Consider the following 13,111-nt stretch of genomic DNA (forward strand, 5'->3'; position numbering starts at 1 on the left):
GTTTTCTTGGCTTCGGATTCAGTATAGTGTCTACGAGGATTGATTGAGGAGAACCGGCTGCAGTTCTGACTGCCGATCGAGGAAGTGAGTGTTGTTTCGGCTTCTTGCTTTGGATTTATGGTGTCATAATGTGCTTAGATTGATTATTATTGTTGGAGTTCATTTCATGTTTCACTGATTTGTGTATGAGTTCGTTACCTGTTTGCTATTGCATTAATTCGCGATTGCAGTCAAAATGCAAACCAGTGTTGTTTCGATTTCTTGTTTACTTTTCTCTGGTGTCATTTGGTGCTTGTTTTGATAATAATTCTTGGATTCAAGTTCATGTTTGAACGCAATGATTTCTGAATGAATGAATGCCAATGTTTGGAATCACAATCATTAGACAAAATAAGGCTGTTTCAGCCTTCTTGGCCTGATTTATGGTGTCATTCTGTGCTTGTTTTGATATTACTTCTTGAACTTCAATTCAGGTTTCATTGAATTTCAATAAATTTGTATTCTATTATTACTTCTAATCAAAATTTAGGTTACAGTTTGGATGAGCATATGATGAGCTTAAGCATCCACAAGTAATCAATCACTGCCTTAGTCAAGTTTGAAGCACTTAATTGAGTCTTGATTGCTTTTGATGGTTGCACATTGTTAGCTTTTCAAATTTGCTTACCAGTGCTGACTTGAGTTTACTGCAATTTATAGAATCCTCATATAAAGCAATGCCTTGTTCTTTGGAGTAGTTGTTAGATGAATGTATCTTCCAATTAACTATATGCTGACATTGCTGGGTTGCATTTCACGACATGAAAGTGTTAATATTAGAGTTCTCTAGAATTAAATTTACTTACAATGAGCTATTCAATTAGTTTCTTTTGCCGGGGAACTTATTGTGTTCTCTGACTTGCTGCTAGCTTGTGAGATTCTTTCCTCTGGACATGACCATTTTAAATCTCCATATGTTTAATTGATCAGCCCGAAGGGTGAAAAGTACTTTTTCTTGCTTTTATTTCTATGCTCAATCTGGTACACCTGTTGGTGGTAGAATAACCTTTTTCTATCCAATAGTTGAATTTCATTTCAGGTGTGAACTTTAATAGTCATCTGCTAGCTGAAAAAGATCCATAAAACTATAAAACCAAAACAGCTGCATGAGACCATGAAATTGATGCCAACCATGAGAGTAAGGTTCCTCTTTCTTAATATGAATTCCTGGGGGCAAATTAAAAAAATATATGCTGAAGGTCATTTTCCTAACTAATCCTGGCTGATGACTTTTGCAGACAAAGTTTTGTTTGAAAACATCGCATGCAGGAGTAGCAAGAGAGTAATTTTGGTTTGTTTTTGGAAATTAAATTCTTTGAACAGAACTAGATTTTAAGACATCATTGTGAATACTGCTAACTCACCTTTATAATTTAGATGTGCCATGCTTGCATTGACTAACTTTAAATCCATGTATATGTGGTTAATCTTACTATTGCCCTTCATTAGTTTCTCATGAAGATGAGTAAGGACGTTGCTGTTTCTATCTATTACAAAGATGAGTGAAGATGCTACTGCTCGTATTTGAAGAGGTGAGTGGAACAACTATTTGATATATTTGCCTGATGGTTAAGATGATACATTATATCAAACAAATTTTCCAACCAATCTGTGATCCTCCTGTTGTTTTGCCAATTCCATTGAACACTATTGTCCTAATTAGTTTCCAATTTTCTGGTTGCCATTTTAGGCAGTTCACGTCCTCTTGATTGCATAGATTTTGCATTGCTATATGATTGCAGGATGACATGCACTTACGTACATGTAAAATCCAAATTCTATTGTAGGGAGATTTCTTGCAAATGTTATTTGTAACCTGAAAGTTGTTATGGGGCACCACCTGGACTGAACTAGAGATGTTCAGTGCATGTTAAGTAAGACATAATTACCAACTATTTCATGCCACTGCTGTAGGTGAAAGGTATTAGTCGTCCTCACCTCAAGGATCACTACAATAGGGAGTAGGTCCCCAACTAAGATAACCACATATGTATAAGAGGAAGTAAATCAATAAGGGTCTATTTGGATTGACGGTAGAAAATAAAAAAAAGTAAAAAAAGAAAATTATTTCCCTTTGGTTGATTAATGGGAAACCCCCTCCGAATGGAGATTTCCCAAGAAAACAGTAAGGTTAGGCAGATAATAAATGAATCTCATCTATGTGAATCACATTAATATTTTGGTCCAGAGCTATAAATGTGGACAGTTTTTCTGAGAAAAATTGTCAATTATCAGTTACATTAGGTGATTGATATCATTATTTGCTTTTATTGGATTCTATAATCTTTTAATTGTATATATATATATATATATTTTGCAAATTTAGTTTGTCTAGCTATTAGTGAATATATATTTCTTTTGTTGACCTTTTTTTCCTGAAACTGTATGCTTATGAGATACCTCCCAGTTGAAAAGTGTATTCCTGTCTTTCATCCATGTGCCTGTATGCATGTTTCACTTTTATTTATATATTTCCATTTCTAATTAGAAGACAGACGTTGCATGCTCAAGTTGCGCATGTAGTTTGCATTGGATTACATGTATTTATGAACTTATGTTGGGAATGGCCTTGTCACTGGAGCGATCCACAGGACACCTTTTTGTAGCTTTGTTGTAAATATATTCTTTGAAATCTTAATGGCATTCAACTAACTGCTTGCTTTCCCCAGTCATTTTGTTCCTTTTGTTTATTTTGTGGGCCAGCATTTTATTTTTATTTTATTTTATTTCTCCTTGTGATATTACATAATACATCGTACTACTTATTTGTGGGATGACAGGCAAAGGAACAGCTAATATATTATGTGGAACAAAAGTCGGTGTTGAGGGATGCTAGACGTGTAAGTTGAAAAGCTATGATCCTTAGTTGATATTGCCACTTGATTTATGTTACTATCTTTTCTGAACTAGTGAGGATCAAAATCCCAGATTCAAGTGCTGGTGAGTCTGAGGCTGTCTATGAAGCTTTTTCCCTTAGTGATGTCAGTGGCCTCAATGTAGTCAAGAAAGTCTCTGAAGCTACTTTCTTTGTATCCTTTTGGGTGTTGCTCATCCACCATTTCTTTGGCAGCAGCAACCTTTTTGTCCATAGAAAACCCATGGATGCTAGCAACTGATACTCTCTTCTTGTCAGGGTTGAGAACAGCCCTGTGCAAAACACTCTTGTATCGGCCATTGCTCAACACCTCCATATAGTCACCTATGTGGACATGCAGGGCCTCTGGAACCTGAGGAACTTCCTGCCAAGCATTCCCATCACCTCCAATGACCTGAAGGCCCTCGCAGCTCTGGAGCAAGATGGTTATGCAGCCATAGTCAGAATGAGCAGGCAATCCGAGTGAGAGATCTGGTGTTGAACACTGGGGATAAAAGTTGACAGCCATGACTTGCATGCCTTCATCAAGCTGTTCATTCAGGTCTCCTGTACTGACTCCCAGGCTTTCAAGTATGGCATCCATCAGTTGCAGTGCAACTCTCCTTACTTCTAACGCATATTTTCCCATTTTTTCCCTGATTAAAATATTTACACATTACATTCTAATTTCTGATAATGATCTAATCAGGTGGTTTAAAGATGAGGAGTACCTGTAATCTGGTGGGGAGAGTGGCCACAATGGGATCCATTCTTGGAGAGGATGGGCATATTTTTTCAGGAAACACCTTGAGTCACTGATGCTGTCCTTGGAGCTAGCACCATATCTTACTGGCTTCCTTATATCATTTGATGCCAATGCATCTTTCTCGTCTGTTGATGTTTCAAAGAAATCCAAAGCTACTTCCTTGGCACCCTTCATCACTGACTGACTTATGCCATGATTGATGACCTGCAAAAAGAATATTACACAAGGTAAGAAATTTAATCCACAGTTTGTGTAGTGTGCGGCTATACCAAACCCATGCCATTTTTGTGCACATGGTATTCCCACTAAAGTTTACTATATACCAACCTGGAAACAGCCCATCTCCTTGCATGCTTTTCCAAGAGTCTCAACCGTCATGGACCTAGACTTCAAATCCAGGCGGTGGTTCAAGCCGGCAAAATCAATGGTGGGAAGACAAGCGAGTTCTGCAGGCTTGACAGGTGACATCCGCTGGGAGGAACACCTTTGGGTTGTGCTTGAAAGGAATGTACTCATTTCATGTGCACTCATTGCAGACTTTAGCTCAATGATGAAGAAAGAATGAAGAAGGAATTTGATTGTAGTAGCCGTGAGGATCATCATCACCATTTATAGGCTTGGTCGGGAGGCTCAAGATTCAGCAATTATGACTTCAAGCTAAGTGCTTTTCCATGCCGGTTCCATAGTCCTGGTAATGAGTCTTTTGGGGTTCCTCGTATTTGGTACTTTCTAATACAACTAGTGGCATAGGGGTGCCTCCGGCTTTCTAGAACTAGTTGCTCGTGAATGGGATCAGCAACACTTGCGGAAAAGGTTTTTGTTGTCTTCTTATGCCATATCCATTGAACCTAGATGTGGCGGGCGCCAATGCTGGATGTCGCCTTCAATGCCATTTATGGCATTCCGGGTTATCTTTCTTCAAGGTTCAGATATTTTATTTTATTACTCCGCCCGGATTTCAGTCTCGTTTGTAGCCCACAAATAAGGTCATTTGAAATTATAGTCCTCCTGTTGCTTTGCATATATGGCGGCTAAGGTCATTGCAATTCAATTCCTTCTGTCGCTTCTTTGTATAGATTGCGGCTAACAGTAACAGTTTCTCCGGTTTATCAGGATCTGGAAGCCAATCATACATGTTGCTTCGCCGCCAGCTGAGTCTTTTCTATTGTTAGCGCTTGCTCGACCCATCCATCACTGGGAACTGATTAAGGTACCGACTTAACTCTTTTGACTTTTTAGCACATGGTATCTCGGGTAGAGGTGGTAGACAGAACGCTCACAGCACAGGGCCCTCACCTGATTCCACTTAATTAAATGTTTATTCATGTTATATTTTAAAAGTCATAATAATTTATTAATACAATAATATGACTCTTATTCATTATATTTTTATTTCTTTTATTATTTTTGACGCATTGATCTTTTTTTTCATACATGTCTTTTTTTACATATACATAAATAGTTGTAATCAAAATTACCAGCTTAAACAATCTAAACCTGTGTAATTTAAACCAACTTCCATTAATAATACGAGTTTTATTTGAAAATTGGATAATGCTATTTTCTATAAATATTAATTTCTTTTTATACAGTCATTATACTTGAAGCTGAAACTCTTATTACTAATGTTAAGCTTAATAAATCAGCCAATTAACCCGTGCGCATAGTTACAAAGCTTTGAGGCAAGAAACTATTTGCCGGAGTATATTGGTTTTCTCTTCTCCGCAAACGCAGCTAAACCTTCAAGACGATCCTGTGTATGAAGGAGTTGCTCATAACATTCTTCCTCCAGAGCCAGCGCAGCAGCCATCTCCACCTCCATTCCCTCGTTGATAGCTTGTTTAGCCATCCTTGTCGCCAGTGGGCCCTGAAACAGTGCAGTGAATTTGTATTACTCTTTCTGTCTCTTTTAGATGGCTGCTATGAGCCCTACTCTACAGTCTAAAATGTCAGTCATGTTGCCTCACTGAATGAGGCCACCAGCGACACAATAAAGGTGGGTGTCCTCTTATGCAGCTTGTTAGGCTTCCCTAAAACACACATGCATATTAGATAAGCGCATTGCATTTACATTTTTTACCTTATGGTTTATTTCTCGCGCAATTTGGAGAGCTTTCATGTATGCCTCTCCTACGGGAAGACAATAACTAACCAAGCCTGCATCATAACGCAAACCATACAGGCATGATGATGATGTGTTGGAAAGCAACACAAGTTGTATGGTAAAGGAGGTTTTGTAACAGTAAATAGATCAATGAGGTCCTACCCATAGACACAGCTTGATTGCCATCTATCCTCCGTCCAGTAAAAATGAGCTCTTTGGCTACTGACCTCCCAACCAACCTAGGGAGTCGTTGGGTTCCACCAGCTCTGTGTATCACAATATACATTGACCATAAGTCAGCTTCCCTCCTTTGTATTTTTAAAAAACAACAATGTACTGATGATATGCAGCATAAAGAAACAAAAAGGAAAACACTTGTCATGATCCAAAGCATACATAAAGAAACAAATAGGATCATAATGATTATTTCTCTGTTATGGTAATTTTATCAATAGAAAGAGGACCATGTTACATGTCCTTCCGCGTTAAGAACTTAAGATAAGTCTTCGTAGAGGAAGAACTGCAAAAGTCAATGATTGAGCCAAGTAACACATCTACCAAAATATGCCTAATTGTTGACAACGGAACACGGATGAAAGACCTAATTAACTAGCATTGCACTAACACCGATTACAATAGTTCAAAGGAAAGTTCAAAAACCAGCCAGCCTCGATGTGGAACAATTAGTTTTTATAATTTCTTTTAAAACTTTCTTTAAGATAAAAATGGTAAGGAAAAGTAGAATATCAAATCCTAGAAAATGAAGTGATGCTGCCAAAGATATGAGAGAGTCTTGAAGTAGGAATCCTTCCATTATTTCTCTGACTTAAGGCTTTGTTTGGATTGGCTTATAAAAAAGGAGCTTTTTTTTAGTTTAGTATAAGTGCTTCTGAAAAAAAGTGCTTCTCCCGAATAAGTTAAGCACTTTTTGTATTTTCTATTTAGATTAGCTTTTATGCAGAAGCAAAAGCCGTAAAAATAATCTAAAAAACAGGTTTTTTCATAAACTGATTATGACTAGCTTTTGGATAAAAAAAAGCTGTTTTTCAGCTCTTTTACCGCTCTGCTTTTTCGAAAAAGCCGTACTAAACAATATTTTTGGAACCCAGAAGTGCTTAACTTATAAAAAAACACTTCTGAGTTTTCCAAAAGTCAATCCAAACAAGGCCAAAGTTTCATATACAATGGTTTTATTTTATATAGTCGTACATAAATCTAAAGCAACATGCGGATCAGCTCAACTACATGGTTTCCAGAGAGAAATGGAATATAAGCACATACCCAGGAATTATAGCGAGTCCAGTCTCAGGCAAACTAAATGCAGCATCCTCCCCTATATAACACCAAATTTTTAGTGATCAATAAATATAACTTTGGTTATTTTTATTACTGAAAACTCACAAGAGAAATACCGCATATTCGAATGTCGCATGCGAGAACCATTTCCATCCCACCACCCATTGCTGCACCCTCAATAACTGCAATGGTAGGAACAGAGAGTGTCTGCTCAAAACAAGCAAAAATCCTCAACGCTTGGGTAAACGTTCATATCATTTAAACCACTAAGCTATGGCCTAGTATGCAAGCAAGTGATGCTATTTTGTTAACTTTGCTTTTGTACCACAAATTGATGCACCGTGGAACAAAAAAGAAAAATAACACAGATTGTGCTACATTTTTTTTCTTCAGATGGAATAAATAAAGCAAGATGGATAAGATGTGCATGGAAAACAAGACACATACCTCCAGGGAAGAAAATGTTGACCGCAATGTGTTCACAAATAGCTTAACCTCAGAAGGATTCATTGACCTGCGCTCCTGGCAGTTCAAATAACAGAGTATCATGATGAAACAAAACTCCCTAGAATATGGTGATGAACAGCAAATAGCATGGCTAAAGCTTAAGCAAGCAATCTTAAACAAGAATAAAAAAAGGGCACAACTTAAATTGAGAAAATGAAAGAGCCAAAAACCAAGAGGCTATAGTGTAGATTATATAAAACATCTACAGAGACTAGAGCACTATTGAAATACATTGAACAACATTGAAAACAAACTAATGCCACAAAATGCATGGAGAGTAATTACATTGTAAACTGAACACACAAAGTCACCTGTTTAAGTAAAAGGAATTTGTCCTCATAGGAAATTATCTAACTGCCAATGCTTCATTGCATTTACGTGATTGCAATAAAAATGAATCATCCACAACACATCAAGAATGAGAGTAGCATTGTAGCTTTCTTTAAGGACAAGTACTTCCACAACTTATGTGATTACAAATGATCCCAAACTTATTTAAGTCCTAAACACAAGCTCCCCGTGAATGGGATGCCAACTGCCCTTGCAGTTCAGGTTATATTTAGCAAGGGCCTAGACCCAAACACTAAATCCTAGTCCCGTGGAGAAGATAAATAGTTAAAGCAGATAGTTTAACCACGATAAAAGAAATCTATGTTGCTCCTTCCTCCACAATCCCCAAAACCTTCCTACTTATTCCACAGAAAGATAACAAACTGTGAATCGAAGTTCAAAGTCACACTGTAATCTTTAATCCATAGCATAATTCAGAGTTCAAATATTAAATACAAAATTGTATAGAGCCTCAGTGCTTCACTGAATCTCCATCTGTATATCAAAGGTAGTGGAATTCGTTTAGTGTGTAACATTCATGATGCTCAAATCTCTACTTTAGGCTTTTTGGGAAAGCTAACACTTCATTTACTCAAAAGGTCTGTGGCACAATTCAAATATCTATTGAAAATTGCGCAGAGCCTTACTACTTCAGTGGATGTCTTCCTCTATATCAAGCTCTATGAAATTCTTTTCCTGTATAAAAATGATGATGCTCACAGTCTACTTTGAGCTTTTGGACAACAAACACTTCATTGTAATCTTGAACCCACGACTTAATTCAAATATAAGATCCAAAATTGTCTAATAGAGAATAGAGCCTTGATACTTCACTGAATATCTTCCTTTCCTTATAACAAATATGATATCTGAAAGTCTAGTTCAAGCTTTAACTTTAAAACACACCGCCACTATGACAAACTAAAAGCCAATTATTTCCCTAGATTCTTTTATATCAGCACCGCTCCAAGGCTAACATTAAGACCCCGTTTTGATAAGTTTTCTTAATTTCTTACTAAACTAAGCACTTTTAGACAATTTTTTGGATGAACTTCTACAAAAGAGGAGAAGCAATGAAATAAGTGGTACAACTATTTCTCCTAAAAACTACTCAATGCTTATAGTAGAAGTACTTCAAACCCCAAAAGGGAGAAAGGTGCACAAGAGAATAGAGCATTTTTTCTGTCCTGAATATCTTTAACGCTTTTCTTCTCTCATACTTTGTCTGGTTAATATTGCGGTATATATCACACAAATTTTTTTTGATAAATTGGATCTTATCTTATTTTTGTTTATGATCTATGTATAGTGATCCTCACTATTTTTTTTAAAAAAATTTCAAATCAATATATTTTCTGAAGATTTTATGATCCATATTATATATTTACCCAATTAATAATTTGTTTACATTCAATATTATCTGTAGAAATTTCATCTGTTCCCAGATAACTACTATGGTAACAACTGAAGTTGCTCGATCACAAACAGAGCATGCCCTAAGGAGCAGAAATTATAGCAAAATAGCAGCCTAAACAAGCTAAGTTCAACAGATCCAACCAATGACAACAGACGATGGAACAAGCTTAGGGTTCAAACAAAATCAGCCTTCCATACCTTGAGATCGGCGCCCGCACAGAAAACCCTAGGAACAGAGCTGGAGATCATAACGACATTTGCCGACGAATCTCCATCAATAAACTCGACAGCGCGCTGCAGCCCCTTCAGCATCTCCTTCCCGATCGCGTTCTTAGCCTCCGGTCGATCCAGCTTCAACTCAACAATCCCTGCAAGACAACAATCATTCTCGCAAATACTGAAAATCTAGGTCGAGAAAACAAAGAGGGATTACCAGAATCGGAATCGGAGAGCCGCTCAACTCTCACTTGCTCCGGCGCGGTTGTCTGGATGATCAGAGTCCTCCTGAAGAGCGATCTGGTGGCCAGGGCTCCGCCGAAGCCGTGATGGGAGATCGGAGAGGAGCAAGCAGCGCCGATCCGGCGGGCCGCACCGATGAGGGTTCGGGAACGAAGCATTTGAGAGAGAAATCGAGGGGGATGATGATTAACACAGTGAACATCAAACTGAAGACTGGTTTATTTATAGTGAATAGTAATTAAGTTTTACATATTACTCCTTAAAACTTTTAAAATTGCAAAAATTAGAAGTCTGTACAATATATCTATCAAATAATCCTAAATCACCCTGAAAAATTAAATAATACAATCCGTTTAAATTTAGTAATTTTCCCTTAAATTTATCCATCAAACTAATTTATTTATAATTTAAAAAATATTGAAGGAAAATATTGAAAATATTTCGATAATTTTTATGATTATCATCAAGTCTTTGCATTAGTTAATCAGTATTTTACACAAATAATAAAAATAATACAATAAATAGAGTTCAAGAATAAACAGCAATATTTAGAGAGATATATACATTAAAAAAAACTAAATTTCAAAAAGAAAACAATAAATTAATTTGAATTTTCATCCAAAAATAGAGGGAACAGATAGGCAATCAGATATTGTTGTTGCCAGAATACAACAGTGAATTTGTAGGGGACCTCAAATTTGTAGAACTTCGAACTTCGACTTGGAGATCGAACAAAAGGAGTTGAGTCTCTTCCTTCTTCGGATGCCAAGACACATGGCAGATGTGGGAAGTGTTCCCCACAAACACTCCGATGGCTAAGTCAGTAGAGAAAAACACTTGTCTTCCTTTGCTCCTCTCTTCTTCCCAAAAGTCCTCCTTTCACTTAAATGAGGGAGGCTATTTATAGATGTATCTGCGATTATGTAAAGTACTTTTACGTGTTCGAGATCGTGGGTGCAAAGGGAGATTGTGAGTGTAATGTGAGTAGTGGGTGTGATGTGAGTAGTGGGTGTGATGTGAGATAGTGGAGTGCTACGGGGATTTGAATTAGTCCACATCAGATATGATTCAGAACATGAGCCAAAAAATTGTTTGGTATCAATTTCTCCCTCTAAATCCATAAATACATATGAAGAGATATTATTGCTCACAAATAATAATAATTAAAAAAAAAAACTTAATTTGATGCGAGTCCCAGGAGACAATATTAACTAGTGGTTTTATTAAAAAAAAAACAACAGCAGCAGCAGCTGTAGCAGAAAACAACTCCATTAGTTTTCAAGAAGAAAAAGACAACTGAATCTTTTATCTGATAGAATGATCCTTGTTAACTCTATGAAACCACTGTTCCATCCTAAGCTGCTTCAATGGAGGGCCCATGTAAGGTTTGTTCATGCGAGGACACTGCCATTTGCCAGTAATCTCTGGTACTGTATCTGCTTCACCTTCAAAGACATTGGTTTTATCCATTAAAGCATTTCTTTTTCCTGATTTAGTTTGGTTATTCTCTTGCAATGTCTTAGCTCCTGTTTGCTTCTCATAGTTCTTGTTGCAATTCATTGTTGAAATAAATTTGGTATGGAATGGTCCATCATCTGTCCCTGAATTTCTGCTGTTCTTTGTAGAGATAAAACTATTTGTACCCAGATTTTCATTCACTTCCATGTCTCCAGTAATTACATCTGCTACCTTTGGTTTCAAATAGATGGACTCTTCGCACTCACTATGTCCACAAGACTTGAGGTTTTTAACTGAAACCGATTCAGCAGCAACTTTAGAACTATTACTTGCTGTATTTTTCTCAGTTCTTGTAGAGTGTAATCCGTCCTGTTTGATCTCTAGTCTTAGTCCTGGAACTTCTTCATCAAAGATAAGAGAAGGTACCTTTTCTTGTTCTTTTAAGTCATTCACACCGGGCAATCTAATTGAAGATTGCTCCTTATCCACCAATAAAATTCCACTAGTTCTTGAAATATCACAGTTTTTTTGACATTCACCAACACTATCATGCTTTGCAGAGTGTTTCCCTTCATGTTCTACAACTAAATCATTGACCTGAAAGCAAGAAACACTAATTTCTCACAATTGAAAAGACAGCACAAAAAGAATTGCTCTCCAACAAACTAGCTATTAATAGCTATGGAGGTCCATGAAAAGGATTAACCTTAGCATCAAGGGAGCTTTCCAATGGATGTTCCTGGTTATCAATTTGTCCCTCTTCTACTGAAGCAATTACCTGAAAACAAGAAACAAAAATTTTTGTCAAATTATTTGAACAGCATTAAGGGAACTCTCCAGTACATGCTCTTGTGTATCAATTTCTCCCTCTTCTTCTACTAAACCAATGAACTGGAAGCAAGAAATAATAATTACTAACAATTGGGGAAAAAGTCAAAGCCCAATACTTTCTGACAAACTAACTATTAAAAACAGTGGAAGTACAGTAAAAAGGATTGACCTTAGCATCAGGGGAACTTTCCAATACATGATCCTGGGCATCAATTTCTCCCTCTTCTACTAAACCAGTGAACTGAAAGCAAAAAGATAGTAATTTCTCACAATTGATAGAACAATTCAAAAACCAATGCTTTTTGACAAATTATATCATGAACTATGAAAATACAGTAAAAAATTTTGACCTTGTCATCAAGGCAACTATCCAATGCATGCTCCTGGGTATCAATCTCTCCTTTTTCTTCAGATAATAAATAGCTACCCAGATAATTAGGAAGACCAGAACACTCTGGAGACTCATATTCATAGCTAGAAAACCAATTCCTCAAATCGAAAGGCTCTGGTAAAAATTAACCAAAAAATATATATATATCAAAAGACTGGAAACAATTGATGTTTTTTAACACTCACGAGAAGGAAGAGCAAATGAATCCGAAGAGCTTCCATGAACCTACAAACAGAGAAGATCAAGGATGTTGTTGATGATGTTGGTATTCAAAGAGATGCTGTGAATTCCATTGATTCATACCTGAGAATTGACAGGGTTGAGCTGGGAGCAGCGAATTGCCGTCTCTCTTGTCGTTGTATCACCTTCGTTTCCGGGCATCTCCATTTGAGGAGGGAAACAGAGCAGACGATTTCAGTTTTACTTAACAAGGCCTATTTGCTCTTCCCGCCAAATTTGTTTTCCCGGGAAATTTTATTTCATTTGTTTTTTTCTATTTGATTTTTGAAGCGCGGGTTTCTTTTTGGCTTGGGAAACGGGAAACGGAGGCGTTTATTATTATTATTATTATTATTAGCTAAAGTTATTATCGTGAAATTTTTGTTCATGAATTTAAAAAATGGATAATTTTAAAAAATAATTAATAAAATGAATAAAACC

At 36.8% G+C, this 13,111-nt stretch overlaps 3 protein-coding genes across 3 annotated transcripts; all 3 read right to left on the minus strand.

The window, feature by feature from the left end:
* Positions 1–2,967: 2,967 nt before the first annotated feature.
* LOC120258095 (flavanone 3-dioxygenase 3-like) lies at positions 2,968–4,127 on the minus strand. Its single transcript, XM_039265440.1, has 3 exons — positions 3,983–4,127; positions 3,625–3,922; positions 2,968–3,549 (listed from the first exon to the last, which is right to left on the minus strand). Exons 1-3 carry the CDS (start codon positions 4,125–4,127, stop codon positions 2,970–2,972), a joined length of 1,023 nt encoding a protein of 340 aa, XP_039121374.1. The 3' UTR covers positions 2,968–2,969.
* A 1,053-nt stretch (positions 4,128–5,180) lies between these two features.
* Positions 5,181–9,974, minus strand: LOC120258543 (probable enoyl-CoA hydratase 2, mitochondrial). The gene is made up of 8 exons (XM_039265994.1): positions 9,746–9,974; positions 9,511–9,680; positions 7,507–7,581; positions 7,176–7,266; positions 7,045–7,096; positions 5,926–6,029; positions 5,740–5,816; positions 5,181–5,526 (listed from the first exon to the last, which is right to left on the minus strand). Exons 1-8 carry the CDS (start codon positions 9,927–9,929, stop codon positions 5,350–5,352), a joined length of 930 nt encoding a protein of 309 aa, XP_039121928.1. The 5' UTR covers positions 9,930–9,974; the 3' UTR covers positions 5,181–5,349.
* A 989-nt stretch (positions 9,975–10,963) lies between these two features.
* Positions 10,964–12,837, minus strand: LOC120259267. Its single transcript, XM_039266843.1, has 6 exons — positions 12,755–12,837; positions 12,637–12,676; positions 12,411–12,565; positions 12,230–12,301; positions 11,936–12,007; positions 10,964–11,826 (listed from the first exon to the last, which is right to left on the minus strand). The coding sequence occupies exons 1-6, from the start codon at positions 12,830–12,832 to the stop codon at positions 11,077–11,079; spliced, it is 1,167 nt and encodes a 388-aa protein (XP_039122777.1). The 5' UTR covers positions 12,833–12,837; the 3' UTR covers positions 10,964–11,076.
* Between the last annotated feature and the right edge of the window lie 274 nt (positions 12,838–13,111).

This window comes from Dioscorea cayenensis, chromosome 4, assembly GCF_009730915.1.
Source record: "Dioscorea cayenensis subsp. rotundata cultivar TDr96_F1 chromosome 4, TDr96_F1_v2_PseudoChromosome.rev07_lg8_w22 25.fasta, whole genome shotgun sequence".
In the NCBI taxonomy this organism is placed as follows: domain Eukaryota; kingdom Viridiplantae; phylum Streptophyta; class Magnoliopsida; order Dioscoreales; family Dioscoreaceae; genus Dioscorea; species Dioscorea cayenensis.

Bases quoted from the DNA above. Each gene is read 5' to 3' on its own strand.
- LOC120258095 (XM_039265440.1), bottom strand. From the start codon at position 4,127: ATGTCACCTGTCAAGCCTGCAGAACTCGCTTGTCTTCCCACCATTGAT. The intron at 3,923-3,982 runs GTATATAGTAAA...GGTTTGGTATAG, and splicing joins GATGGGCTGTTTCCAGGTTG to CCGCACACTACACAAACTGT. The intron at 3,550-3,624 runs GTACTCCTCATC...TATTTTAATCAG, and splicing joins CTCTCCCCACCAGATTACAG to GGAAAAAATGGGAAAATATG.
- LOC120258543 (XM_039265994.1), bottom strand. From the start codon at position 9,929: ATGCTTCGTTCCCGAACCCTCATCGGTGCGGCCCGCCGGATCGGCGCT. The intron at 7,582-9,510 runs GTATGGAAGGCT...TTGAACTGCCAG, and splicing joins GTGCGGGCGCCGATCTCAAG to GAGCGCAGGTCAATGAATCC. The intron at 5,527-5,739 runs GTAAAAAATGTA...GCACTGTTTCAG, and splicing joins CGCGAGAAATAAACCATAAG to GGCCCACTGGCGACAAGGAT.
- LOC120259267 (XM_039266843.1), bottom strand. From the start codon at position 12,832: ATGCCCGGAAACGAAGGTGATACAACGACAAGAGAGACGGCAATTCGC. The intron at 12,677-12,754 runs GTATGAATCAAT...CTCTGTTTGTAG, and splicing joins TCAACCCTGTCAATTCTCAG to GTTCATGGAAGCTCTTCGGA. The intron at 12,008-12,229 runs GTCAATCCTTTT...TCTTGTTTTCAG, and splicing joins AAAGTTCCCCTGATGCTAAG to GTAATTGCTTCAGTAGAAGA.